This window comes from Crinia signifera, chromosome 3 (assembly GCF_055691185.1).
Source record: "Crinia signifera chromosome 3, ASM5569118v1, whole genome shotgun sequence".
Taxonomy (NCBI): Eukaryota; Metazoa; Chordata; class Amphibia; order Anura; family Myobatrachidae; genus Crinia; species Crinia signifera.
The window spans coordinates 323,725,246-323,751,807 of NC_139219.1; the positions used below are offsets into that span (position 1 = coordinate 323,725,246).

Sequence of the window (26,562 nt, forward strand, 5' to 3'; positions counted from 1 at the left end):
TCTATACGCACAGGATACCTGATAACATCAGTGATTAATACAACTGATTAGTTGCATTGTGAGCCAGAGACATTTAACAGTCTCGTAGTGATGGCTGGTGGGGGGGGCATAAGGTCAGTTAGTGATGCACGGCCATTCATTGGTTAATCTAGAGTTCCCATCATGCTCTCCGCCAGTTTATAGACGACCGTGCTTTACGCTTTGTAATCTGTATCAGCGTTTATTTCTGTACCCGTTACTTACATTGCGTGCGCATATTCCGCCACGCTTTATCGAGTATATATTATGTTCGGCCACGTCTGCGCTTGTGGGGGTTAAACTCTATAGGGGTTATCACGGCTTGGAGAGGTACAGTGGTGAGAGATAAAGTACCAGCCCAGTCAGCTCCTGTTTATCACTTTTCAAACACTACCATGGCAGTTATTGGCTGCTAATTTATCTCATCAAGGCTTAGTACATATACCCCAAAGTATAGGTATACCTGTTATAGGTTGAGTGTCCCCGCTTCCCTTGCTGCTGGTGTAGGGGGGTGTCCCCGCTTCCCTTGCTGCTGGTGTAGGTGGGGTGTCCTCCGCCTCCCTTGCTGCTGGTGTAGGTGGGGGTGTCCTCCGCCTCCCTTGCTGCTGGTGTAGGTGGGGTGTCCTCCGCCTCCCTTGCTGCTGGTGTAGGTGGGGTGTCCCCCGCCTCCCTTGCTGCTGGTGTAGGTGGGGTGTCCCCCGCCTCCCTTGCTGCTGGTGTAGGTGGGGTGTCCTCCGCCTCCCTTGCTGCTGGTGTAGGTGGGGTGTCCTCCGCCTCCCTTGCTGCTGGTGTAGGTGGGGTGTCCTCCGCCTCCCTTGCTGCTGGTGTAGGTGGGGTGTCCTCTGCCTCCCTTGCTGCTGGTGTAGGTGGGGTGTCCTCCAGCTCCCTTGCTGCTGGTGTAGGTGGGGTGTCCTCTGCCTCCCTTGCTGCTGGTGTAGGTGGGGTGTCCTCCGCCTCCCTTGCTGCTGGTGTAGGTGGGGTGTCCTCCGCCTCCCTTGCTGCTGGTGTAGGTGGGGTGTCCTCCGCCTCCCTTGCTGCTGGTGTAGGTGGGGTGTTCCTGTATCCCTGTACAAAGCTGCTGTGTCTAGTCCCCTCATTAGCATATTCTGGCCACAGAAGCCTCCCCATCCTCCCCAGTACTGCCTGGCAGCCAGAGCAGTCCCAACTCTGCACAGTGCATGCCAAGCGTGACTCGTCGCATTTCCCAGCTGGGTTGGCGAGGGCCTGGCATCTCCCTGCCCCCTGGGCATGGAATGTATAGCCAGCTGGGATGCCCTCCCCTGCACCCGGAGCCATACACAGCTGGGTCCCCCCCCTTATTTCCTGCATGGCGTAACCCCTCTGCTGCCAGCACACATTACTATAGGGGGTGCACTACTGTTAATTATTATTTTTAGTTGCACTTTAAACCGCTCTTGGAATTTACTAGAAACAACGTTTTGTCCTCCTCAAACCTCCGTCACCTCTGCAGTGTAAGCTGAGAATGGGAATAGTTTCCTTTAGCAACCTGTAAAGACACAACAGGAAGGAGAAGAAAGTGTCCGGGTTCCGTACTGTTGTCCGGTTCCGGTGATTCCGGGTCTCCTGCTGGGGACTTACGTGGTGTCTGTTTGCTGCGAGCGTTATAGGAGGGGTGCGAGCAGCCTAATAGATGTCTGTCCTAGAGAGGATTGTACATCCATCGTACACATCGGTTTCCTGCTTTACCGGACATCTATAGACCAAAACTAAGAAAATAGTTCCTATTTATCTAGATAGCTTCTTGGCGGTTATTCAGAACTGATCGATTATTGAATGACTGCACGTGCGTACTTATATCATAGAATGCAAGCGCGAGGCCAAACCGCAACCTCCTTTTTTTTTTTTTTTTAATCCCCGATTATGGATGGTAACCGCCCGATTTTCTGGGAGTGGCCCAGTTCGTCGTTCCTCAAGTTTTGATGCATCTCTACTTCAGTCTTCAAGGGCTTCCCCTGTCTGACATCCACCCAGCCCTGGGTATACTCCCCACTGTGCTGATAACCCTGTGTGGGCAGGATTTATCTCTCGTTATGAATACTTTCCCTGGCCTGACACTAGCTACAGTAGTTAGACCAGGCATGTCCAAACTATGGCCCTCCAGCTGCTGTGAAACTACAAGTCCCATCATGCCTTGCCACAGCTTTGCTATTAGGGAAAGCTAAAATGATTGCAAGGCATGCTGGCATGTGTAGTTTCACAACAGCTGGAGGGCTGTAGTTTGGACATGCCTGAATTAGACTAATGGACTGGATAGTTTGAATGGACAATTGATAAAGTTTCTGCTTATATAGCATCAGTCTAGAATAAAGTATGTTTTCTCATCCTTAACCACCCAAAGTGGTGCCCACAGATGGCATGAACGGTACTTAGTGATGTCACTGGCTCCTAGTGATGTCATAAACTGAGTATCAGTCCACCAAACAATATTGCTGCCTCCGCTGCTGGCAGGCAATAGTTACATATATTGGAACTTATAAGGAATTTAAATGAAACTTTTCCCATGTAATGCCTTCTAGTGCCTCATTAGAGGTTAGGCTCTAAAATATAAGGAGCATTGCATAAAAGCGTGCTGCGGGCCCCGGCCCCTGGCCGCTGGCGGTATGCAGCATCTGCCAGGTGTGAGAATGCAGTTTTCCCTGTTCCACCAGTTTCCTTTCCCCTGACACAACAAGCCCAAGTGTTCAGTTCCTGCCTTCACTGCATCGGCTGCTCTGTCCCTGCTCTCTCTCCCTTCAGCCATACATCCTTCTCCTCCCAGTGATGTCATATGTGACTATACGCATCTCTCCACCGGCTGCTTCGTCCCAGCTCTCTCTCCCTTTATCCATACATCCTTCTCCTCCCAGTGATGTCATGTGCTACTATCCGCATCTCTCCACCGGCTGCTCTGTCCCTGCTCTCTCTCCCTTTATCCATACATCCTTCTCCTCCCAGTGATGTCATATGTGACTATCCGCATCTCTCCACCGGCTGCTCTGTCCCTGCTCTCTCTCCCTTTATCCATACATCCTTCTCCTCTCTCCTCCCAGTGATGTCATGTGTGTAATATCCGCATCTCTCCACCGGCTGCTCTGTCCCTGCTCTCTCTCCCTTTATCCATACATCCTTCTCCTCCCAGTGATGTCATGTGTGTAATATCCGCATCTCTCCACCGGCTGCTCTGTCCCTGCTCTCTCTCCCTTTATCCATACATCCTTCTCCTCCCAGTGATGTCATATGTGACTATCCGCATCTCTCCACCGGCTGCTCTGTCCCTGCTCTCTCTTCCTTTATCCATACATCCTTCTCCTCCCAATGATGTCATGTGTTGCTATCCGCATCTCTCCACCGGCTGCTCTCTCTCTCGCTCTCTCGCTCTCTTTCTCGCGCTCTCTCTCTCTCGCGCTCTCTCTCTCGCGCTCTCTCTCGCGCTCTCTCTCTCGCGCTCTCTCTCGCGCTCTCTCTCTCGCGCGCTCTCTCTCTCTCTCTCTCTCTCTCGCTCGCCCTCTCGCTCGCTCTCTCGCTCTCGCTCTCTCTCGCCTTCATCCATACATCCTTCTCCTCCCAGTGATGCCATGTGTAACTATCCGCATCTCTCCACCGGCTGCTCTGCCTTCTCCTCCCAGTGATGTCATGTGTGTACTATCCTCATCTCTCCACCGGCTGCTCTGTCCCTGCTCTCTCTCCCTTTATCCATACATCCTTCTCCTCCCAGTGATGTCATGTGTAACTATCCGCATCTCTCCACCGGCTGCTCTGTCCCTGCTCTCTCTCCCTTTATCCATACATCCTTCTCCTCCCAGTGATGTCATGTGTGTACTATCCTCATCTCTCCACCGGCTGCTCTGTCCCTGCTCTCTCTCCCTTTATCCATACATCCTTCTCCTCCCAGTGATGTCATGTGTAACTATCCGCATCTCTCCACCGGCTGCTCTGTCCCTGCTCTCTCTCCCTTTATCCATACATCCTTCTCCTCCCAGTGATGTCATGTGTAACTATCCGCATCTCTCCACCGGCTGCTCTGTCCCTGCTCTCTCTCCCTTTATCCATACATCCTTCTCCTCCCAGTGATGTCATGTGTAACTATCCGCATCTCTCCACCGGCTGCTCTGTCCCTGCTCTCTCTCCCTTTATCCATACATCCTTCTCCTCCCAGTGATGTCATGTGTAACTATCCGCATCTCTCCACCGGCTGCTCTGTCCCTGCTCTCTCTCCCTTTATCCATACATCCTTCTCCTCCCAGTGATGTCATGTGCTACTATCTGCATCTCTCCACCGGCTGCTCCGTCCCTGCTCTCTCTCTCCCTTTATCCATACATCCTTCTCCTCCCAGTGATGTCATGTGTAACTATCCGCATCTCCCCACCGGCTGCTCTGTCCCTGCTCTCTCTCTCCCTTTATCCATACATCCTTCTCCCAGTGATGTCATATGTGTAATATCCGCATCTCTCCACCGGCTGCTCTGTCCCTGCGCTCTCTCTCTCTCTCTCTCTCTCTCTCTCTCTCTCTCTCTCTCTCTCTCTCTCTCTCTCTCTCTCTCTCTCTCTCTCTCTCTCTCTCTCTCTCTCTCTCTCTCTCTCTCTCTCTCTCTCCCCCTTTATCCATACATCCTTCTCCTCCCAGTGATGTCATGTATAACTATCCGCATCTCTCCGCTTGGCTCCTGGCATCCTCTCGCCCTAATAGGATGTGACTGTGTGCCAGCGAGCGCTGTCATTGACTCATTAGGAAAATATGCCGCTTTCTCTCCTGGTAGAATGTTGTGTTTTTCCTGCGTGTGTCGCCCGTCCTTCTAATCTGCGATACAGAAAATCGAACCATGAATTCTAAATTCTCATTATGTAACATTAATGTAACAATGGTTTCCTGTTCCTGGAAGTCTATATGTTTCTTTGTCATTCTTAAGTGTTACCCGTTCTTGTGCTTACAGCGGCACGCAGAAGTATTATGTACGGATGTGTCTGTCTTACCAATGACTCTTGTCCTGGAATTGTGTGATGCGTTTTTATTGCAAATCAGTCAGCACTTAACGACGTTCTGAAGATTTTAATTGTTTGGGGAGTTTTATGTGAAAGCCAATTGCAATATCTTTTGTCTGCAAACGTGGAGCTTGCACAGCACCCAGGCTGAATGCTAGCAGAATGTTCTCCGTTTTTATCTTCAATACATAATCATCATAATAATACAAATCTGACTTTCCCGGGGTTGAATACTTCTGCATGCCACCGTACAGTGGTAACGCCAAGTCTGATCTAGTGGCCTGCGAAGCGTACTGCAGGCTTCTGCTGGCCGCTTATGCGTGTGCATGGTATGTGACCTCTTTACGCGGTGTATTTATGATGGGGAAACTAGCCGGTGTGCAACATTCTCTCCACTTCTGCATAGTTGGCATTTTTATGATTTTATTACAAGTAGAACAGGTTACATGGGACACAGAGGCCCCTAGTTATAAGTCTGAGCATTGTTTTGTGCCACTTCTACTTTATCATCTCTCTATATATGTCTGGTTTCTGATTGTGCATCTCCGAAACAGTGCCATCTGTTGGCAGCGAGTGACACTACATCTCTTCCTCTCACACATGCACACACACTGAGGCAATCACAAGGCAGCAGACTAGCTTTCGAAGCATTGGTTTTGAGCTGGTTTAAAAGTGTGTAATATTCATGTCCATGATGTGGAGGTAAGCCAAGCAGCCTGGGCACACCTGGCATCAGCGAGGCCTCTTGCTGTGGTCAGGAGATGACTTGGCATGGGGCTTGCTGTACACACGTGGTATGATACAGTATAATTAGTGTGTGCAAGAGATATTGAGAGAGGCATAAGCTGTACATGAGAAGTGGCACTGTGCATCTGTATGTGCATATAGATTATAGACCGGTACTGTGAGACCTCCAGTATGTAGTACATGAGAAGTGGCACTGTGCATCTGTATGTGCATATAGATTATAGGCCGGTACTGTGAGACCTCCAGTATGTAGTACATGAGAAGTGGTACTGTGCATCTGTATGTACATATAGATTATAGGCCGGTACTGTGAGACCTCTAGTATATAGTACATGAGAAGTGGCACTGTGCATCTGTATGTGCATATAGATTATAGGCCGGTACTGTGAGACCTCTAGTATGCAGTACATGAGAAGTGGCACTGTGCAGCTTTCTGTACATATAGACCGGTACTCGGAGAGACCTCCAGTATGTAGTACATGAGAAGTGGCACTGTGCATCTGTATGTGCATATAGATAATAGACCGGTACTGGGAGACCTCCAGTATGTATTACATGAGAAGTGGCACTGTGCATCTGTATGTGCATATAGATAATAGACCGGTACTGTGAGAGACCTCCAGTATGTAGTACATGAGAAGTGGCACTGTGCATCTGTATGTGCATATAGATAATTGGCCGGTACTGGGAGACCTCCAGTATGTAGTACATGAGAAGTGGCACTGTGCATCTGTATGTGCATATAGATTATAGACCGGTACTGGGAGACCTCCAGTATGTAGTACATGAGAAGTGGCACTGTGCATCTGTATGTGCATATAGATAATAGACCGGTACTGTGAGAGACCTCCAGTATGTAGTACATGAGAAGTGGCACTGTGCATCTGTATGTGCATATAGATAATAGACCGGTACTGGGAGACCTCCAGTATGTAGTACATGAGAAGTGGCACTGTGCATCTGTATGTGCATATAGGATATAGACCGGTACTGTGAGACCTTCAGTATGTAGTACATGAGAAGTGGCACTGTGTATCTGTATGTACATATAGATAATAGGCCGGTACTGTGAGACCTTCAGTATGTAGTACATGAGAAGTGGCACTGTGTATCTGTATGTACATATAGATAATAGGCCGGTACTGTGAGACCTTCAGTATGTAGTACATGAGAAGTGGCACTGTGCATCTGTATGTGCATATAGATTATAAACCGGTACTGGGAGACCTCCAGTATGTAGTACATGAGAAGTGGCACTGTGCATCTGTATGTACATATAGATAATAGGCCGGTACTGGGAGACCTCCAGTATGTATTACATGAGAAGTGGCACTGTGCATCTGTATGTGCATATAGATTATAGACCGGTACTGTGAGACCTCCAGTATGTAGTACATGAGAAGTGGTACTGTGCAGCTGTATGTACATATAGGATATAGACCGGTACTGGGAGACCTCCAGTGTATATAGTACATGAGAAGTGGTACTGTGCATCTGTATGTGCATATAGATTATAGACCGGTTCTGGGAGACCTCCAGTATGTAGTACATGAGAAGTGGCACTGTGCATCTGTATGTGCATATAGATAATAGGCCGGTACTGGGAGACCTCCAGTATGTAGTACATGAGAAGTGGCACTGTGCATCTGTATGTGCATATAGATAATAGGCCGGTACTGTGAGAGACCTCCAGTATGTAGTACATGAGAAGTGTCACTGTGCATCTGTATGAGCATATAGATAATAGGTCGGTACTGTGAGACCTCCAGTATATAGTACATGAGAAGTGGCACTGTGCATCTGTATGTGCATATAGGATATAGACCAGTACTGTGAGACCTCCAGTATGTAGTACATGAGAAGTGGCACTGTGCATCTGTATGTGCATATAGATTATAGACCGGTACTGGGAGACCTCCAGTATGTAGTACATGAGAAGTGGCACTGTGCATCTGTATGTGCATATAGATTATAGACCGGTACTGGGAGACCTCCAGTATGTAGTACATGAGAAGTGGCACTGTGCATCTGTATGTGCATATAGATTATAGACCGGTACTGGGAGACCTCCAGTATGTAGTACATGAGAAGTGGTACTGTGCAGCTGTATGTGCATATAGATTATAGACCGGTACTGTGAGACCTCCAGTATTTAGTATATGAGAAGTGGCACTGTGCATCTGTATGTGCATATAGGATATAGACCGGTACTGGGAGACCTCCAGTATGTAGTACATGAGAAGTGGCACTGTGCATCTGTATGTACATATAGATTACAGACCGGTACTGTGAGACCTCCAGTATTTAGTACATGAAGTGGCACTGTGCATCTGTATGTACATATAGGATATAGACCGGTACTGGGAGACCTCCAGTATGTAGTACATGAGAAGTGGCACTGTGCATCTGTATGTGCATATAGATAATAGACCGGTACTGGGAGACCTCCAGTATGTAGTACATGAGAAGTGGCACTGTGCATCTGTATGTGCATATAGATAATAGACCGGTACTGGGAGACCTCCAGTATGTAGTACATGAGAAGTGGTACTGTGCATCTGTATGTGCATATAGGATATAGACCGGTACTGTGAGACCTCCAGTATGCAGTACATGAGAAGTGGCACTGTGCATCTGTATGTACATATAGGATATAGACCGGTACTGGGAGACCTCCAGTATGTAGTACATGAGAAGTGGCACTGTGCATCTGTATGTGCATATAGATTATAGCCCGGTACTGGGAGACCTCCAGTATGTAGTACATGAGAAGTGGCACTGTGCATCTGTATGTACATATAGGATATAGACCGGTACTGTGAGACCTCCAGTATTTAGTACATGAGAAGTGGCACTGTGCATCTGTATGTGCATATAGATAATAGGCCGGTACTGTGAGACCTTCAGTATGTAGTACATGAGAAGTGGCACTGTGCATCTGTATGTGCATATAGATTATAGCCCGGTACTGGGAGACCTCCAGTATGTAGTACATGAGAAGTGGCACTGTGCATCTGTATGTGCATATAGATAATAGGCCGGTACTGGGAGACCTTCAGTATGTAGTACATGAGAAGTGGCACTGTGCATCTGTATGTACATATAGATTATAGACTGGTACTGTGAGACCTCCAGTATTTAGTACATGAGAAGTGGCACTGTGCATCTGTATGTGCATATAGGATATAGACCGGTACTGGGAGACCTCCAGTATTTAGTACATGAAGTGGCACTGTGCATCTGTATGTACATATAGGATATAGACCGGTACTGGGAGACCTCCAGTATGTAGTACATGAGAAGTGGCACTGTGCATCTGTATGTGCATATAGATTATAGCCCGGTACTGTGAGACCTCCAGTATTTAGTACATGAGAAGTGGCACTGTGCATCTGTATGTACATATAGATTATAGACTGGTACTGTGAGACCTCCAGTATTTAGTACATGAGAAGTGGCACTGTGCATCTGTATGTGCATATAGATTATAGACCGGTCCTGGGAGACCTCCAGTATGTAGTACATGAGAAGTGGCACTGTGCATCTGTATGTACATATAGATTATAGACCGGTACTGTGAGACCTCCAGTATGTAGTACATGAGAAGTGGTACTGTGCATCTGTATGTGCATATAGGATATAGACCGGTACTGTGAGACCTCCAGTATGTAGTACATGAGAAGTGGCACTGTGCATCTGTATGTGCATATAGGATATAGACCGGTACTGGGAGACCTCCAGTATGTAGTACATGAGAAGTGGCACTGTGCATCTGTATGTACATATAGATTACAGACCGGTACTGTGAGACCTCCAGTATTTAGTACATGAAGTGGCACTGTGCATCTGTATGTACATATAGGATATAGACCGGTACTGGGAAACCTCCAGTATGTAGTACATGAGAAGTGGCACTGTGCATCTGTATGTGCATATAGATAATAGACCGGTACTGGGAGACCTCCAGTATGTAGTACATGAGAAGTGGTACTGTGCATCTGTATGTGCATATAGGATATAGACCGGTACTGTGAGACCTCCAGTATGCAGTACATGAGAAGTGGCACTGTGCATCTGTATGTACATATAGGATATAGACCGGTACTGGGAGACCTCCAGTATGTAGTACATGAGAAGTGGCACTGTGCATCTGTATGTACATATAGATTATAGACCGGTACTGTGAGACCTCCAGTATGTAGTACATGAGAAGTGGTACTGTGCATCTGTATGTGCATATAGGATATAGACCGGTACTGTGAGACCTCCAGTATGTAGTACATGAGAAGTGGCACTGTGCATCTGTATGTGCATATAGGATATAGACCGGTACTGGGAGACCTCCAGTATGTAGTACATGAGAAGTGGTACTGTGCACCTGTATGTGCATATAGGTAATAGACCGGTACTGTGAGACCTCCAGTATGTAGTACATGAGAAGTGGCACTGTGCATCTGTATGTGCATATAGGATATAGACCGGTACTGGGAGACCTCCAGTATGTAGTACATGAGAAGTGGTACTGTGCATCTGTATGTGCATATAGGATATAGACCGGTACTGTGAGACCTCCAGTATTTAGTACATGAGAAGTGGCACTGTGCATCTGTATGTGCATATAGGATATAGACTGGTACTGTGAGACCTCCAGTATTTAGTACATGAGAAGTGGCACTGTGCATCTGTATGTGCATATAGGATATAGACCGGTACTGTGAGACCTCCAGTATGCAGTACATGAGAAGTGGCACTGTGCATCTGTATGTGCATATAGATTATAGGCCGGTACTGTGAGAGACCTCAAGTATGTAGTACATGAGAAGTGGCACTGTGCATCTGTATGTACATATAGATAATAGGCCAGTACTGTGAGACCTCCAGTATGTAGTACATGAGAAGTGGCACTGTGCATCTGTATGTACATATAGATTATAGACCGGTACTGGGAGACCTCCAGTATGTAGTACCTAGCCTAGTAATACTTCCCAAGTCTCTGCGTAATTGCCGGTACTGTTATCCCGGGTTAGCAATACTTCCCAAGTCTCTGCGTGATTGCCGGTACTGTACAGCCTAGTAATACTTCCCAAGTCTCTGCATGATTGCCGGTACTGTCATCCCATCCCAGCAATACTTCCCAAGTGTGATTATCGCTATGTGTACACATTGCTGCTGTGTAAATATTGATGGCGGGTTGTGCTGTGTAGTGTGTGACTCACTGTGTACCGGGGCATCAGACAGCACAATGGAAATAATGACTGTTTATATGCGATACTCTGGGTGCAGCGCTCTCTCCGTAGTGTATTTGTGCGATATATTCTAGACCCTGGCTTCTGGCATTGTTACCCCGCTGCTCGTGTGTAGACACCCCAGAGATGGTCTCACCTGAATCTGTACTGTATGGTGTCTGTGCAGGTGTGCCCTCATACACCTTTGCTCAAATCCCACCAACCAGCCGCATTTGCTGCCCCAAGTGTCTGCCCAATGCTTTTTCTTAGAATGGCATCACTAATCCGGTGTACGTACAATACAGAGGTACACTGACCCCTGACGCTGGCATTGCATGTGCTGCTGTGTGCCAATCTGGGTAGAAACACAGAGTTTTGATACATGCGGCCTGCGCCATGACCCGCCCAGTAAGCGTGGGTATAATGGAAGCACTGCAGGGTCATGTTTATGTGAACCCTCCTCTTAAATTTCACCCATGTGCATGTGACCTGTGAGAAAGAACAGGGCATATCATGTGTAATGTTATATGGTGCGCGTAAGACGATCAATGTGGAAACCATGAGGGTTTCTGTCATAGTATCGTCTAAACCCTGACCGAGACCAAACTTGGTGAGTCTGGATGATGTTAAAAATTGAGAGCGCTTCGAATTTTACCTCAAGGGAAATCTTAACCCCATTATGGGCTATTCCTAGGCCCTAGCCGCTGTTGTCATGGCTGCCAGAGCTGCCTCGAGGAATCCGATGCTTCGGCCCAAAATGGCAGCCCACTGAGACTCTTGCGCTTTATCATCTCGCTCCCAGTCTAGAGGAAAGATTCTGATCTGTTGAGGTGATGCCATATCAGGCGGCCATCTTGATTTGCTTTATAATAAATGTTGATGGTTTAATGTAAGTGCTAGTAATGCTTCATGTGTGGTGGATGAACTGGAGCCTAAGGGCCAGATGTATCAAAAAGTGATAAAGCGGAGAGTGAATATGCCCCCAACTGCCATTTTTGCAACCCAGGATGTGTCCTGGCAGTTAGGAGCTGATTGGCTGTTTGTCACACTCTACTTTATCACTTTTTGGAGTGCATTCCACAGAACTTAGAAATCCTGTGCGGAGAGTGGCATAACTTCTTAAAATTTCACTGGGCACCCCCCTGAGAGGCCGAAATAAATGTGATTTTCTGCAGACGGGGAGCTTAGTGTCCCACGCGCGGCTCGCTTTGTGCCGGCGCTGAGCCCACATCTGCCCAGGAGTGACACCACAAAGGGGTAGACGGCGGCTGGGGTATCGGGGGCCTGGCTCGCCATCCTCGCCAGCTTGTGCTGTCGGATTAATTTTAGCCATGTGTTAATGCACAACGAACATGGGCTTATGTGGAAGTCAAGCTGTGTTAATCTCCCAAGAGTTTGTACCGCAATCTGTTTTGACTTCTGAAATGGAGACAAAAAAAAGCATTTGTGGAGCACTGACTTTCCAAATACCAGAGATTATTAAAATGATCCCCAGGATTAATCCGGCCTTGTGTGCGTTTTGTTTAGGGGTCTAGAGCAGATGGGTATATAATGTGCGTTGTGTTACTGGTGCTGTGCTGTTTGACGCCAGCAATTCTTCTCGGGAGTTTGACTTTAGTTTTCGATATGTGCTCGGTTTACTTCTGAGGTAAACTGTTTCTGTTTCCCTCCCGTCTCTGTTATCGCTACCCGCAACATTGACGCCGGCCTAGGCGCAGATAAACCAAGGCCAGGATTCTACTATGCCCTGCGCAAAATGAGAAGGGCGCCGTAGCCAGGTCTGTGCCCAGCCAAGGTGTACCTCTGCGTCCCAGTTTCTGTGCGATTTCAGTCTACAGGGTGCAGGGTTGTTGTTTTTCAGAACGCAAAATACTTTTTGAAGTCTTTTTTTATTTTTTTTTAAATCGATGGATCCTGCGCCATTTTTACTCATTGGCGGCGAGATGTACAAAGCCTTGAAAAGTGATAAAGGGGAAGGTAATAACGCATCAGCCAATCAGCTCCTAAGTCCTGGGCTGTGTGTGAAAAATGGCAGTTAGGAGCAGATTGGCTGGTACTTTTATCTCTCTCCATTTTATCACCTTTTTAAAGCTTAGTACATCTGGCCATGGGTGGTTTTTATTTTTATCATTATGGGGCAGATTTATTAAGCTTGGAGAAGAGATAAACTGGAGATAAACAGGAGATAAGGCAAAAGGAGATAAAGCACCAGCCAATCAACTCCCAACTGTCATTTTCAAACACAGTTCATTGGCTGGCACTTCTCCTTTTGCCTTCTCTCCAGTTTATCTCTTCTCCAAGCGTAATAAATCTGCCCCTATATCCTTTTGTGTCATTTATTTAGCTGCGTCCAGGGTTTAAACAAGAACATCCGCAGCCGATATAATTAACAATAGCAGCCACCGGTTACGATATTGCGTCCCGATACTGAACGGTATCAGAAAACAATATCGTTCAGTGATGGCACGGGGACCCGCTGAACACGGGGGTCGTTTGGCTACACAATTGGGGTTGTCCACTTTCTGAATACTTTGATGTGTTGTCTGTTGACACATTTTACCTGTCGACAACATGGTGTCTATATATAAAGACTGTCGACATGATAAAATGACAGTTCGCGGGAGCAGATGCAAGGTCTGGTCTGCATTTCTGCGCTGGAATACAGACCACACTGTGCTAGCAGCACCACAACACTGGTTTTGGAAATGAACACAAACTTGTGGCAACACACCAGCTCCTAACTGTAATTTTTTTCAAATGCAGACTGTATCATGAGTTAGGAGCTAATTGGTACTTTATCTCTCTCCAATGTTTGGCCATTGAAGGGGGGGGACGGACACATCGTAATCTTTCATCACTGTGTTGGGGTAATCTGATGACCGGGGTCTTGTAGACTCCCGCTATGAGATTCCGGGCCAGATGTACTAAGCTTGTAAAGTGATAAAATGAAGAGTGATAAACCACCAGCCAATCAGCTCCTAGCTGCCACATTACAGGCTGTGTTTACAAAATGACAGGTAGGAGCTGATTGGTTGGTGGTTTATCACTTTTCATGGTGAGATACCTTCAGCCTCTCCGGAGACAGGGAAACCGCACCGCACACAGAGGGAGACAATTCATTTACGGCTCCCTGAGGAAGTGCCTGTTCTTTCTAATTTCCTCTGTAATTACAGAACAATTAATGGAAGTGTTATTCAACTGGGGGCCGCGAGTGACTGAAGAGAGTGTAGCTGCCACACAGGCCTTAATCAGGTGATATTGAGGAATACTTACTAAGCTTTGGAGAGAGGTAAGGTAGCAGTCAATCAGCTTCTGACATTTCCCCTGCAAAGTTGGGCACTGATTGGCTTCTACTTTATGCACATGCGTGTGCAGTTGGCGAGTTTCATGAAACGACTCGCCCCTAATTGGTTTGACCCCTTGGTCCCGATCCGTCCTCTCATTTATCGAATGGTGGCTAGGTTTAATTCTACCATGACCGTACCACCGATACTGTCTGGCATCGGGCCCTCTTGCACACGTAAAGCCGATAAGGCCGATCCTGCGGGGCTTCTACTCCTTGAAAATATCACTCGCACTAGATGGAATCTGAACGCAGCGTCTCTGTTTTCGGCTGCAAATTCTCCCAGCTTATTAAATGTCAGCTACCGGAGATCTCAGACATGGCTCCAGGTCTCTGGGGGGTGTTCTGGAGACGCGACCGCTGACCGTATTTCCTGAAATGGTTAATTATATGTTCTATGTATATGTTCTGCCCTGCCGATATGAACTAACGCGTCTTTCTGCTTATTTCCTCCTCATGTTTTCCCGTTGGGTTCCCATGAATCTCCCAGGAGCCAGCCAAAAGTAAGCGAAACCCTTAATCTGTAATGCTCTGTAAATATTGTGCAGCAGCTGATGTCGGTCACGTGGATGAGGCCCCCGCCAGCTGCAGGAATGCCGGGATTGTGGGTCCGGTTTTTGCAGACTGTCCAGGTTTTTTTTTTGTTAAATATCAAAACAGAAAGATTTGGGTCCCTTGTTGGCTCTCGGTACACAGAGGCCTAATGCTCTTCCTGTTAGATTCCGCGTCCCAGCCCAGTGCTCTCTGCTGCAGTCAGTGGCTGACAGATGATGTAGTGGGGACGTCCAAGCAGGATGTGACCGCAAGATTCCAGCTGGGGAGGAGAACTGGAATGCTTTGCAGGCATTAGATATTTACTAGTTACCAGCCTGTCAAAATGACGGAACAGCACAACCCTAATGTCCGCGCCGGCGGCTGTGATCACTTGAATTGTTCAGTCTGGGTGCCATCTAGTGGCAGCTGGTGTGTAAAACACTTGAACCCCCCCACCCACCCATAGAGTTGAGAGTTAGCAGGATCGGAAAGCCGGGATGGCAGACAGAAAATGTAAGCAATGTATTTGGTAAAAGTTGCAAGAGGGTGTCTACCGGTAATAAAGTTACTTGAAGGTTGATCGCCCTTTTAAAAACCATGATCCTGCCAGCCAGCAGTGCTGTTACCATGCAGGCAGTGCTATGAATGGCCGTCCGATAGTAGGGTGTCCCCCTAACCGCACTCTCCTGTCTGCGCAGGTCTTCGCCTACGATCACTGCTTCTGGTCTATGGATGAATCTGTTAAAGAGAAATTTGCAGGTAAAGTAGCGCATGGCACCTAATGGATAAGCTGTAGTAATTGTGGACATAGCCTTGGGTGCTCCGCTGATGGAAGCGGGCGAGGTTGGTGAAAGGATGGCACAAGTCAGGCTTACTGCTGGGGCTTATTCTCATTGAGGACAGACCATTATGCGACAGCACAATCCCTGCTGCTGCTTCACATTGATGGGATTGTACAGGTAGGAGGCAAAAAACACTGCAAAGTCCAATGTAAAGTCATTCTGTAGGGTGTTAGGCCTGAAGGTGCGCGGCTTTGGGTCCAACACTGTACGGCGGAAGGTGTGCTCTGATTTTTATCATATTCCAGGCTTTAAGTCTTTTAAAAGGTCACTGTATATATTTAGTATACAGACGCGGCATCCCGCTTGCCATCAGAAGAACTGTGCTGGAAGGTGGGCGTAGGCAACTAAGGCTCTCCAACTGTTGTAAAACTACAATTCCCAGCATGCCGTGCCACAGTTTTAGCGTTCCCTAATAGCAAACTTGTGGCAATGCATGCTGGGACTTGTAGCTCAACAACAGCTGGAGATCCACAAGTTGCCTATGCCTGGTCTAAGAGGTCAGGATGCAGATACCAGAATACCGACAGACAGCATGCTGATTTGTGATTATGTGGGGCGGGTTAAGGTCAGGATGGGGATGGGGAGGTGTTATGTTCAAGCAGTAGTGGGGGGCTTAGGGGTAGGCTGCGGGCATTGGGAGTTAGGCTGCAGGGGAGTTAGGTTTGGGTGCAGGGGTTAGGTGTAGGCGCTAGTGGGGAGGGTTAGGATCAGGCTGTGGGATTCCCTCCTCCGGGATGCCGACGAGGAATGTGACGTGTAATGCTATATTTTATCATCTCCACAGGACAAGATGTCGTCTTCCAGTGCCTTGGCGAGAACATTCTCCAAAATGCCTTTGAGGGGTACAATGCCTGCATATTCGCCTACGGCCAGACCGGTAAGTTTAATCTGGTTTTAATCTATTTTTAAATATACCAAAATTCATGTTTTGTTTTGGTCTTAACCCTTTGAGAGATGTTCAAAATGTCTGCTAAAAATTGCAGCGTTGCTCACATTTGTTATATAGAATCAAACAAAACATGTTGTGTAAAAAAAAAATAAAAAAATTCTTATATAAGGTAACATTACCGGTCATTATAATGAATACAAATGTTGGCTTGGCAATTTCCACACCGATTTTGACAAATTTGCTTGGCGCTCAAAGGGTTAAATGTACTAAGAGGCCATTTTTATAATTGATTTTTGAATGTTAGTAAATGTGTGATTCAGCCCTTGAACACTGAATCCGTTTAGATCGATTTAAAATCAATAAAAATCGACCAGTTAAAACCAACCTTTCAGTAAGTATATCCCTTGGGGTTATCATTGGCGTTCCTCCCAACCACTCTGAGGGAGTAATGTGCCTCCTGTCGTCATTTCTGCCAGTATTGACAGGGTTATGTGACCTCCCGTCCGTATCCACATTCTGAATATAGACGGATTATACCACACCGATGTCATCTGCTCTGTATTTTTATGGCTTGTCCGTGCTGGAACTCCGATTTCTTCCACTGTTTTAGTGTCTTGCTGTGGTTATAATGGTTATGTTCTCAGAAACCCAGTTATCGAAGTTCCGTTGTTAATTCTATGTACTGCACCCTGCAACTGGACACTCAGCCCCACTAGATTTAATTTAAAAAATGGTCTTTCCTATTGGTTGAGATGCATCCTGTGGTGTCTTCCCAGCCAATTGGAAAACTGTGATCGCTTTGTCTGTATTTCCGGTATTCGCATAAGCCAGATGGAGAACGTAGCACTGACTCGGCTGAGGACCAGGTTCCTAGGACTTTGCACTGGTGCTACTCTTATTGGGGAAGAGTAACACTGTTTGGTCGATCACATGTTGAGCAAAAGACCCTTACCCTGCACCCATGAGACCTAATCGGTCACAACTCTGTAGGAGGGATTCTGTTTAGACGTTTGTCAGCATCATTCGCTGAAATGGATCCCCAGTGGGTTCAGCGTTGCCCAGTTTACCCGCTCTCTCTTTCAGGATCGGGTAAGTCCTACACGATGATGGGCACAGCAGAACAGCCCGGGCTGATCCCCAGACTGTGCAGTACGCTCTTTGAAAGAACGCAGCAAGCCGAGACCGACGAGCTGAGCTTCAAAGTGGAAGTTTCCTACATGGAAATCTACAATGAAAAAGTCCGGGACCTCCTGGATCCCAAAGGGTGAATTCCCATTTCCTTATACGTTTACTTACATTGTGCTTCTGAAATACAAATAAGTCTGTGTGAATACATTGCGTCCTCCGTTAGTCTTGCGTTACCGTTGTTTGTGCGTTTTGGGTCTAAAGGCCCCCATACACTATGTGATTTTGGGCCGATTTCATCCGATTTCGGCACTTTGTGCCGATAACCGGGTGAAATCGGCCCAAAATCGCAGGACTGTGACATCTGATCCGATCCGATACGCATCGGATCGGATCAGGGAGGTCGGACGGTCAGTACATACGATCACGTCCGACCTCCCTGTTAGCTGCTGGTGCCGGTGAGTGCTGACCTGGGGGCGGTGTGGTCAGCAGCAGGGCTCATCAGGGGGACGCCGGAGCGGGCAGCGGGTCCTGACGCTGTAACTAGCCGGCGGCGCCTGTGTGTGATGATCTGGCCGGGCGCTGTGATCATTCACATATATCATTCATTCAGCAGCGCTGCGGGACGGACGGGGCCGGGCAGTGGCGGGTATTATATTTTTAAAACACCTGTCAAATGACTAGCCGTTCTCTGATTGGCTGAGAGCTCTCAGCCAATGACTGACTGTTGGCTGAGAGCTCTCAGCCAATCAGAGAACGGCTAGTCATTTGACAGGTGTTTTAAAAATATAATACCCTCCACTGCCCGGCCCCGTCCGTCCCGCAGCGCTGCTGAATGAATGATATATGTGAATGATCACAGCGCCCGGCCAGATCATCACACACAGGCGCCGCCGGCTAGTTACAGCGTCAGGACCCGCTGCCCGCTCCGGCGTCCCCCTGATGAGCCCTGCTGCTGACCACATCGCCCCCAGGTCAGCACTCAGTACCCCCGCTGCCCGCCCCACTGCTGCCCCTGATCACCACCGGCCCCCATGCCCCTCACCGCCCGCTGCAGCTCCCCGTACATGTGATAAATTGCAAGCGATTTATCACATGTAAAATTTGGCTCATCAAGTGCCAAATTGTATGTGAGCCTCCCGGGGAGCTGCTGGGCGGCTCACAGGAGTATTGGGTCCGACTTGTCCTAAGGACAAGTCGGCCTAATGTATGGGGGCCTTAAGCTAAGTAGACAAATGGCAACGTTCCAAATTGACTGTTCCGTCCAATTCTTCCAAGTACACCGCAGGCGGATCATCTCCTGTTACCCACAGGACCGCCTTAGCCAGCATATTTGGCTTAGCTACCAGTGATCTCCCGTACGACGCTGGGTTTCCTGACCCATCGGTGATTTATAGTGATCCTCTGCGCACATATTTACTTATTTTTTATTATCTTCTGTATGCTGGGCAATTACTCTCCACCTCTATCAAAATCCTTCCAGTTCTCATCCTAACCCTACGCTCCATGCTCCTTGCTCACTGTCGCTCCCCTCGGGGTTAGGGTTCATTAACCCTAACCCTTTTGTATATACTATGGGGGATATTCAATTCCGGGTCACGACTGTCAGGCTGGCCTGGCAGCCCTGACCCTGTCACGGCAGGGGGGATACAATGTCCTGCCTGCTGAGCGTCGAAAAGGGGGCGTAGCCACGAGAAACGTACGGAAATACTCGAGCTGCGACAGCGAGTTCGACAATTCCCAGCCGTTCTCAGCAGAATATGCCCGACTGCTTGTAAAGTCGGGCCCATTCTGACGAGATCCCTATTCAATGCGGTTGGGGAAGACAGCATTGAATAGGGCCCTGCCACTATTTGCCGCATCGGGAATAGCGGCGGGAGATCGAATACCCCCCTTATGACTGCAAATGCAGCAATGGTTTTATAGCTCACAGCAGTGTTTTGTACTGTAATGTTTTGTGCTTGTTACATTATTATTTTATTTAAGATGTACTTTGTAATGCGCTACATTACTGTGAACATTAAATAAAACAAAACAAACTTTATTGCAGAAAAATTCTAAAACAAAACGGCTTTAATGCACTACAGGTTGAGTATCCTATAACCAAATATTCTTTATCCAAATTACTGCGAAACCCATTGTCTCCGGAATGTACTCCAGAATCGCCCGGTGTGTAGGCCCGATTACAATTTCTAATGTAAATATTGGTGTGTAACGTTTTCTCTCCTACCCAGGAGCAGAACGTCCCTCAAAGTCCGTGAGCACAAGGTACTGGGTCCGTACGTGGATGGGCTCTCCAAGCTGGCCGTCTCCAGTTATAAGGTGGGAAGGGTCGCTGGATTTGGGTGGGAGACGTGATTTTATAATATGATGTGGTGGCACGAGTTTCCCTTTAGCGGGGCGGTGATTTAGCGCTGAGGGCAGAAGTTTACTTTGTAATGTGTTCCTCATCTTTCCTTTATCAGGATATCGAGTCGCTGATGTCAGAAGGGAACAAGTCTCGGACGGTGGCAGCGACCAACATGAACGAGGAGAGCAGCCGGTCACACGCGGTCTTCAACATCATCCTCACCCACACCATCTCTGACAAGCAGTCAGCGGTGAGTTCTCCTGTCCCCACGGTCACCCTGTCACTCCTTGTCCGTTACTGGTATAGAATGCAGCGGTCAAAGCACGTGCTCCTTATTTGTTATATTGGCGTATTGTTCGGATAATAGTTGGAAGCAGTGTTCTGTTTGCTTGTGCAACTGGAGACAGGGCTGCATGTGACAGGGGCAGTGACATGATGTGAGGAGGGGAATGGGGGCAGCAGGAAGCCACAGACTGAGAGTTATATAGTGGGAGGAGCAGGGTTCCCAGCAGCACAGAGTATATCAGGAGATGAGGATTGTGTCAGTGAGGACAGGGCTGCATGTGACAGGGGCAGTGACATGATGTGAGGAGGGGAATGGAGGCAGCAGGAAGCCACATGCTGAGAGTTATATAGTGGGAGGAGCAGGGTCCCCCAGCAGCACAGAGTATATCAGGAGATGAGTGATGTGTCAGTGAGGACAGGGCTGCACATGACAGGGGCAGTGACATTATGTGAGGAGGGGAATGGAGGCAGCAGGAAGCCACAGACTGAGAGTTATATAGTGGAAGGAGCAGGGTCCCCAGCAGCACAGAGTATATCAGGAGATGAGTGATGTGTTAGTGAGGACAAGGCTGCATGTGACAGGGGCAGTGACATGATGTGAGGAGGGGAATTGGGGCAGCAGGAAGCCACAGACTGAGAGTTATATAGTGGGAGGAGCAGGGTTCCCAGCAGCACAGAGTATATCAGGAGATGAGGATTGTGTCAGTGAGGACAGGGCTGCATGTGACAGGGGCAGTGACATGATGTGAGGAGGGGAATGGAGGCAGCAGGAAGCCATAGACTGAGAGTTATATAGTGGGAGGAGCAGGGTTCCCAGCAGCACAGAGTATATCAGGAGATGAGGGATGTGTCAGTGAGGACAGGGCTGCATGTGACAGGGGCAGTGACATGATGTGAGGAGGGGAATGGGGGCAGCAGGAAGCCACAGACTGAGAGTTATATAGTGTGAGGAGCAGGGTCCCCAGCAGCACAGAGTATATCAGGAGATGAGGGATGTGTCAGTGAGGACAGGGCTGCATGTGACAGGGGCAGTGACATGATAGAGGGGTACTCTGTGGTACATTATAATGATGTGGACAGACTGCTGTGAAACACACATATAGTATATATAAGTTGTTCCATCCAGATTTGGCATTTGTTAATTCAGTGTTGGGTAAAGGATTAATGATCTGCTTGTAGTTCCCAGGCCTCCAGTTACCTGTCCCTGTTTATTAAGTGTATAACCTTTACTAAAGTAAGAAGTAATTGTAACGCCCTGTAACCCTTCTGTCCTGTGGGTTTTCTTTCTGTAACACCACTACAGCCAGGTTACGCGATCATCCCACTAGTTACATCTGTGTGTGATACATCTCTTCTCATGTGTGCGTGACTGACAATAAGGTCATGTCACCTGGCCAGTGAGGGCGGCAGCCAGTCACAGTGTCGGAGCCTCTGGCAGCGATAAGTCGAACTTACCAACTAGTGACCAACGTATGAGTGAAGAGCGGTTATATGGTGGTTATAATGCAGCACAAAGCTCTGCGGCATCTGACGGGTATAATACATCAGACCTAATCCTGAGAGCTTGCAATCTGTGACAAAAGGCTTGCTATGTATCCGAGTGGTTTGGGGTCATTCAGAGATAACGTCTATAACTGCTTTGTCAGTCTTGTAACACTGCATGTGTAATGTGTGTGTCATGGTGTTGGTAATAGTATAACATGTAGTTCTGCGCAGCCTCCATTGGGGCGATTCAAACTAGATTGTTGAGTGGTGAATTCTGCCCCTCTGACGATTGTGGGGTCTGTGCATGGGTGCTGATTGACAGCCAGGGGGCATTCTAGCTTGGCCACCTGACATTTCATGGGCGTGCCCACAAAAACAGTGGGCGTGCCCATAGTAACATTGTGTAATAGGCGTGCATGGTAACCGGTAGAGCGCAGTTATGGATAGAAATGTCGTTTTGCCACCGTACCGGGTTTTTGGGTGCAGAGATTGCCGTTGGCACAGGAGTCCTATTGTCACGGACAGTTGTACAGCCAGACCTCTGTATAGCCTGGTCTACGCACGCTGCACCATCACTGTCACTATAGGGATGTTTGTCTCTGAACAGCTGACAGTCGTCTGCTCCCCTAGCATCTGGCCACCACGACCTCTGTCCCTAACCTATAAATCCATCGTTCCCCCTGACAGCCCATTCTACTTCTCCAATGTCAAGACCGGTTTTATAGTGCCCTTCCCTAATCCCCCAATCTTTCCTTTTGTGACCAGCTGATTAATGAGCTGCTGTAAGGATGCCGCAGACAGGAATGTTCCAGGGATTCCGCTCTGTTCTCCCTGACACCAGCGGGACCCCCCCCCCCCCCCCCCCAATATCTGTGAGTCCTAGCGCTGCCCAGTGCCTCATTCCCCAGGATTCCGTGTAATTGCTCGTAAACCTCAGTAGCTCCATAGGGTTAAAGGTGATGGAATAATAGAATCTCCCCCTTTTTTATTTGGACCAGATGGGGCCATTGAGATAATTACACAAAGCACTGACCGGTTCCCTGTGTCTGTCATAGAAGGCTTAATGCGGCCGATGTCCGAAAGGGGTTCTGGAGCGCTTCAGCTGTGACCAGCCAGTCACTGTATGAATGATCTCCCCCAATAATGTCACAGCCTACTCTGGAAACCATGCTGCACTGCCGGTGGGGGTAGATGTAACAGGTGCAGAGAGAGTTAGATTTGGGTGGGGTGTGTCCAAACTGAGGGCTGCTCATTACCAGCTGGGGCTGTCATCACATGCATAGGTCCCAGGCAATCTGTGCTGTGTGTACACTGCTAATGTCAACAGCGCGTCAGCATCCTGGCTCACAGTGTAAATACGGCACTCATTGGTATTCAGTCATAGGACCAGATGCACTTAGCTTCAAAAGTGATAAAATGGAGAGTGATAAACAGCCAGCCAATCAGCTCCTACCTGCCATGTCACAGACGGTGTTTGAAAAAATGTCAGGCAGGAGCTGATTGGTTGGTTGTTTATCACTCTCCTTGTCATCTGGTTTCTTGGCACGATGAATCAGATGAACAGTGCTTAAACCAAACTAGCGGATTAGTCTGCCGGATGGCGTGGTTAGGCAATTGGGGTGGGTTAAGGGGACCATTTGGCCCCCTTTCATCCAATTCCGAGGACCCAACTGCATATGTTGAACCTTTGATTCTGATCCAATGCACGATCCAGTGCGCATGGGATTGGAGCCGCAGATCGTCACTGCTGCACCGAGGATCCACCAGATCCTGCAGGAGAGGTTAGGATTAGGCACTAGGGGGAAAGTTAGGGTAAGGCTGTGTGGGGGGGGGGGGGAGTTAGGGTTAAGCACTATGGGGAGGGTTAGGGTGAGGCATGGGGGCTTAGGCTGTGGGAGGGGATAGTTGGGGGGGTGGGTTAAGGTTAGGCTGTGGGAGAGTATGGTAATGGTAAGCCACTGGGGGGGTGGGTTAAGGTTAGGCTGTGGGAGAGTATGGTAATGGTAAGCCACGGGGGGGGGGGGGGGGGGGGGGTTAGGCTGTGGGAGTGGTGAGTTAGGGTTAGGCACTAGGGGGAGGGTTAGGCTGTGGCAGGGTATGGTTAGGGGTTGGCTGTGGGAGGGGAGGTTAGGGTGCAGCACGTATGATCTGAGGATCGGCCTCTGGACCCGCGGGACCGTGCATCGTTGCTATTACAGTGAAGGCGTTGTGGTCCGTTACTAGGTATGTTTGGTGTCAGAGCAGCTTACGTTCCTCATACGTACAGAGACGCGCTGTAGCACATGTCACATCGCACATACCCTTGTAGTGTACAGCCTGTGGACTTCTGTATATGGCGCTCATCTGGAAATGATGGACTCATTATCCTGCACAGGAGCAGATGTTACACATTATACTGTAGATGCCACAGAACACCGCTATGAAGTTACATCCCCGAAGTCTTCTTCGGTGCCTTATGTTTCTGTTGTGTCCTGCTAGCGAGGCATCGAGTGACAAACCTGGGTCTGTTTCTCCATTTATAAAGATAACATGTTCTAATGTTCTGGGTCTTTTGACATTGGAGATTAGGAGATCAAATATCTCGCCCCTGCCGCTGTTGCAGCCTGTGCAGACATTACCGCATCACAGCACTGAGGTCATGGGATCGATTCCCACGGTGGCCCTTACTGTGCAGAGTTTGTATATTCTCCCCGTGCTTGCGTGGGTTTCCTCCGGGTGCTCCGGTTTCCTCCCACATTCCAAAAATATACTGGTAGGCTAATTGGGTCCAGACAAAAAACTCTAGTGTGTAAGCGTGTGCGTGTACTTGTGTGTATGGCAGACTAGATGGGCCAAGTGGTTCTTTCCTGCTGCTAAATTCTATGTCTCTAAGTTGCCCGGGGTATGGCGCAGCTAGATGGGACGTAACACCTGTACAATTACATGTATGGGGAAAAGCCTATTTGTAATGTTGGGACTCTCAGGCCCGGTCTCTATATACGGTGGTCACACCAGCTAATGCCCGGATCGCCCAGTTATCCCAGCCGCTTCCTTTACTGCTGTCCATTATCCCCTCAGTAATCACGACTTCCTCTGTTCCTCTGGTGTGTGTGACGCGATTGTGTCTCTGTGATGATGGACGTGTTGTCTTATCTTGTGAACAGTGCAAAAAACTAATAAACACCGGAATCGTTCACTATAACTAGCGCTGTTTGTTGTCCGCTCACTCAGAGATTGCACACTGAAACTTTTACGATCAACAAATGATACCTCTGAAGTTGCACATGTTGGGCATATTTCTGTGGATACCCGTTACCGGACTGTGCGTGGGGCCATCCTCTGACTACACCAGCCTTTAGTACATGGGTCCTCAAACTGTGGCCCTCCAGATGTTAAACTACAAATCCCAGCATGCCTTGCCACAGTTTTAACATTCCCTTATATCAAAACTGTGGCAAGGCATGCTGGGATTTGTAGTTTCACAACATCTGGAGGGCCGCAGTTTGAGGACCCATGCTTTAGTACATTGAAGCCCTATATCATCAAGCCCCCCCTTCCCATGCAGTTAAGGATTTGTAATTCTGTACATTTGCAAAATGGCATCCATGGCAACCACAGTCACATTGCCCATGATGCAGAGAGGCTTTTGATGTCCCTCTGTGTATTTGTAAAATCATCCCACATGACCGGAAGCCATACTTTGTTCCTTCCAGAGAGATTTTGTAAAGGAGATACTCATTTCCAGGCATGAAAAATAAAACGCCGATAAGGTGATTTCTTAAAGGGTATGTCACTTGCTATTTAAACAACAAAAGGGAGCATTGCTACTTTACAACAAGGGTATACAAAGCTCTGCTGTTGGAATGTGAGGGCGGGACTTCAGGGTTGCCGGGGGTGGAGCTATGCTCTTCCTAGCACCTCGGAAAAAAAAAAAAAAAAAAACAATCAAAGACGAAACATCGGTTTTGCTGTGCCATCGGCGGAGGGAAGCATCTGGTTCTCCCCCGTCGATAGCAAAAAGTAATCAACATCGGCCACAAACCATCAATGATTTGAAATCATCTATGGCCATCCCTAGGAGAGGCTGAGGAGCGCATGTTGGCATGGCAAACTGTACAGAGCACTTTCTTGTATGTAATAAACATTTTCTCCTCTTTACAAAGTTAGTGAGTGATTTTTACTTTGCATCTCCCATTACGTAGACTGTAAGTATGCATTTAGTAAAGGCGCTCCTATATACTTAGGTTCAGAAAGACCAGCACTAGTTCATGGGTGTCATACGCACTTATAAACAGTGTATTTCACATTGTTTTGCCTTACTGATGTGTGCGACGTCTCGCATGGTGATGCCGGAATAATGAGCAGTTATCAGGATGCGGAGTAACAAAGTTGACCATGTATAATTTACGGAGTATTACCGTGCATAATTGATGGGGTTTAACTGTCGATCAGTCCCCCCCTGGTGATTTAGCGTCCATTGTATTGTGTGTTTTTTCCAGACCTCAGGTGAGAAAGTGAGTAAGCTGAGTCTGGTGGATTTAGCTGGCAGCGAGAGGGCCACAAAGACGGGCGCAGCCGGCGAGCGACTGAAGGAAGGGAGCAACATTAACAAGTGAGTCACCGGGCCATCTGTCGGGGGTACTATTCCGCGGCGCCTGTGAGCAGCGGGTGTAATTAGCACAAGTGCTCTCAGCAAACACTCACTATTCAGTGCCACATGTGCGTGCGTAGGGATCAGTGTACACAATGACTGTCCGGGG

At 48.2% G+C, this 26,562-nt stretch overlaps 1 protein-coding gene across 1 annotated transcript in view; it reads left to right on the plus strand.

Annotated features, from left to right (window-relative positions):
* The window catches only part of KIF13B (kinesin family member 13B), a 138,701-nt gene that overhangs the window by 28,449 nt on the left and 83,690 nt on the right, over positions 1-26,562 (plus strand). Inside the window, 7 exon segments of the mRNA XM_083178791.1 lie at positions 14,804-14,816; positions 15,546-15,606; positions 16,474-16,566; positions 17,662-17,842; positions 19,938-20,025; positions 20,169-20,303; positions 26,302-26,414. Coding sequence (XP_083034917.1) covers positions 14,804-14,816; positions 15,546-15,606; positions 16,474-16,566; positions 17,662-17,842; positions 19,938-20,025; positions 20,169-20,303; positions 26,302-26,414 — 684 coding nt within the window.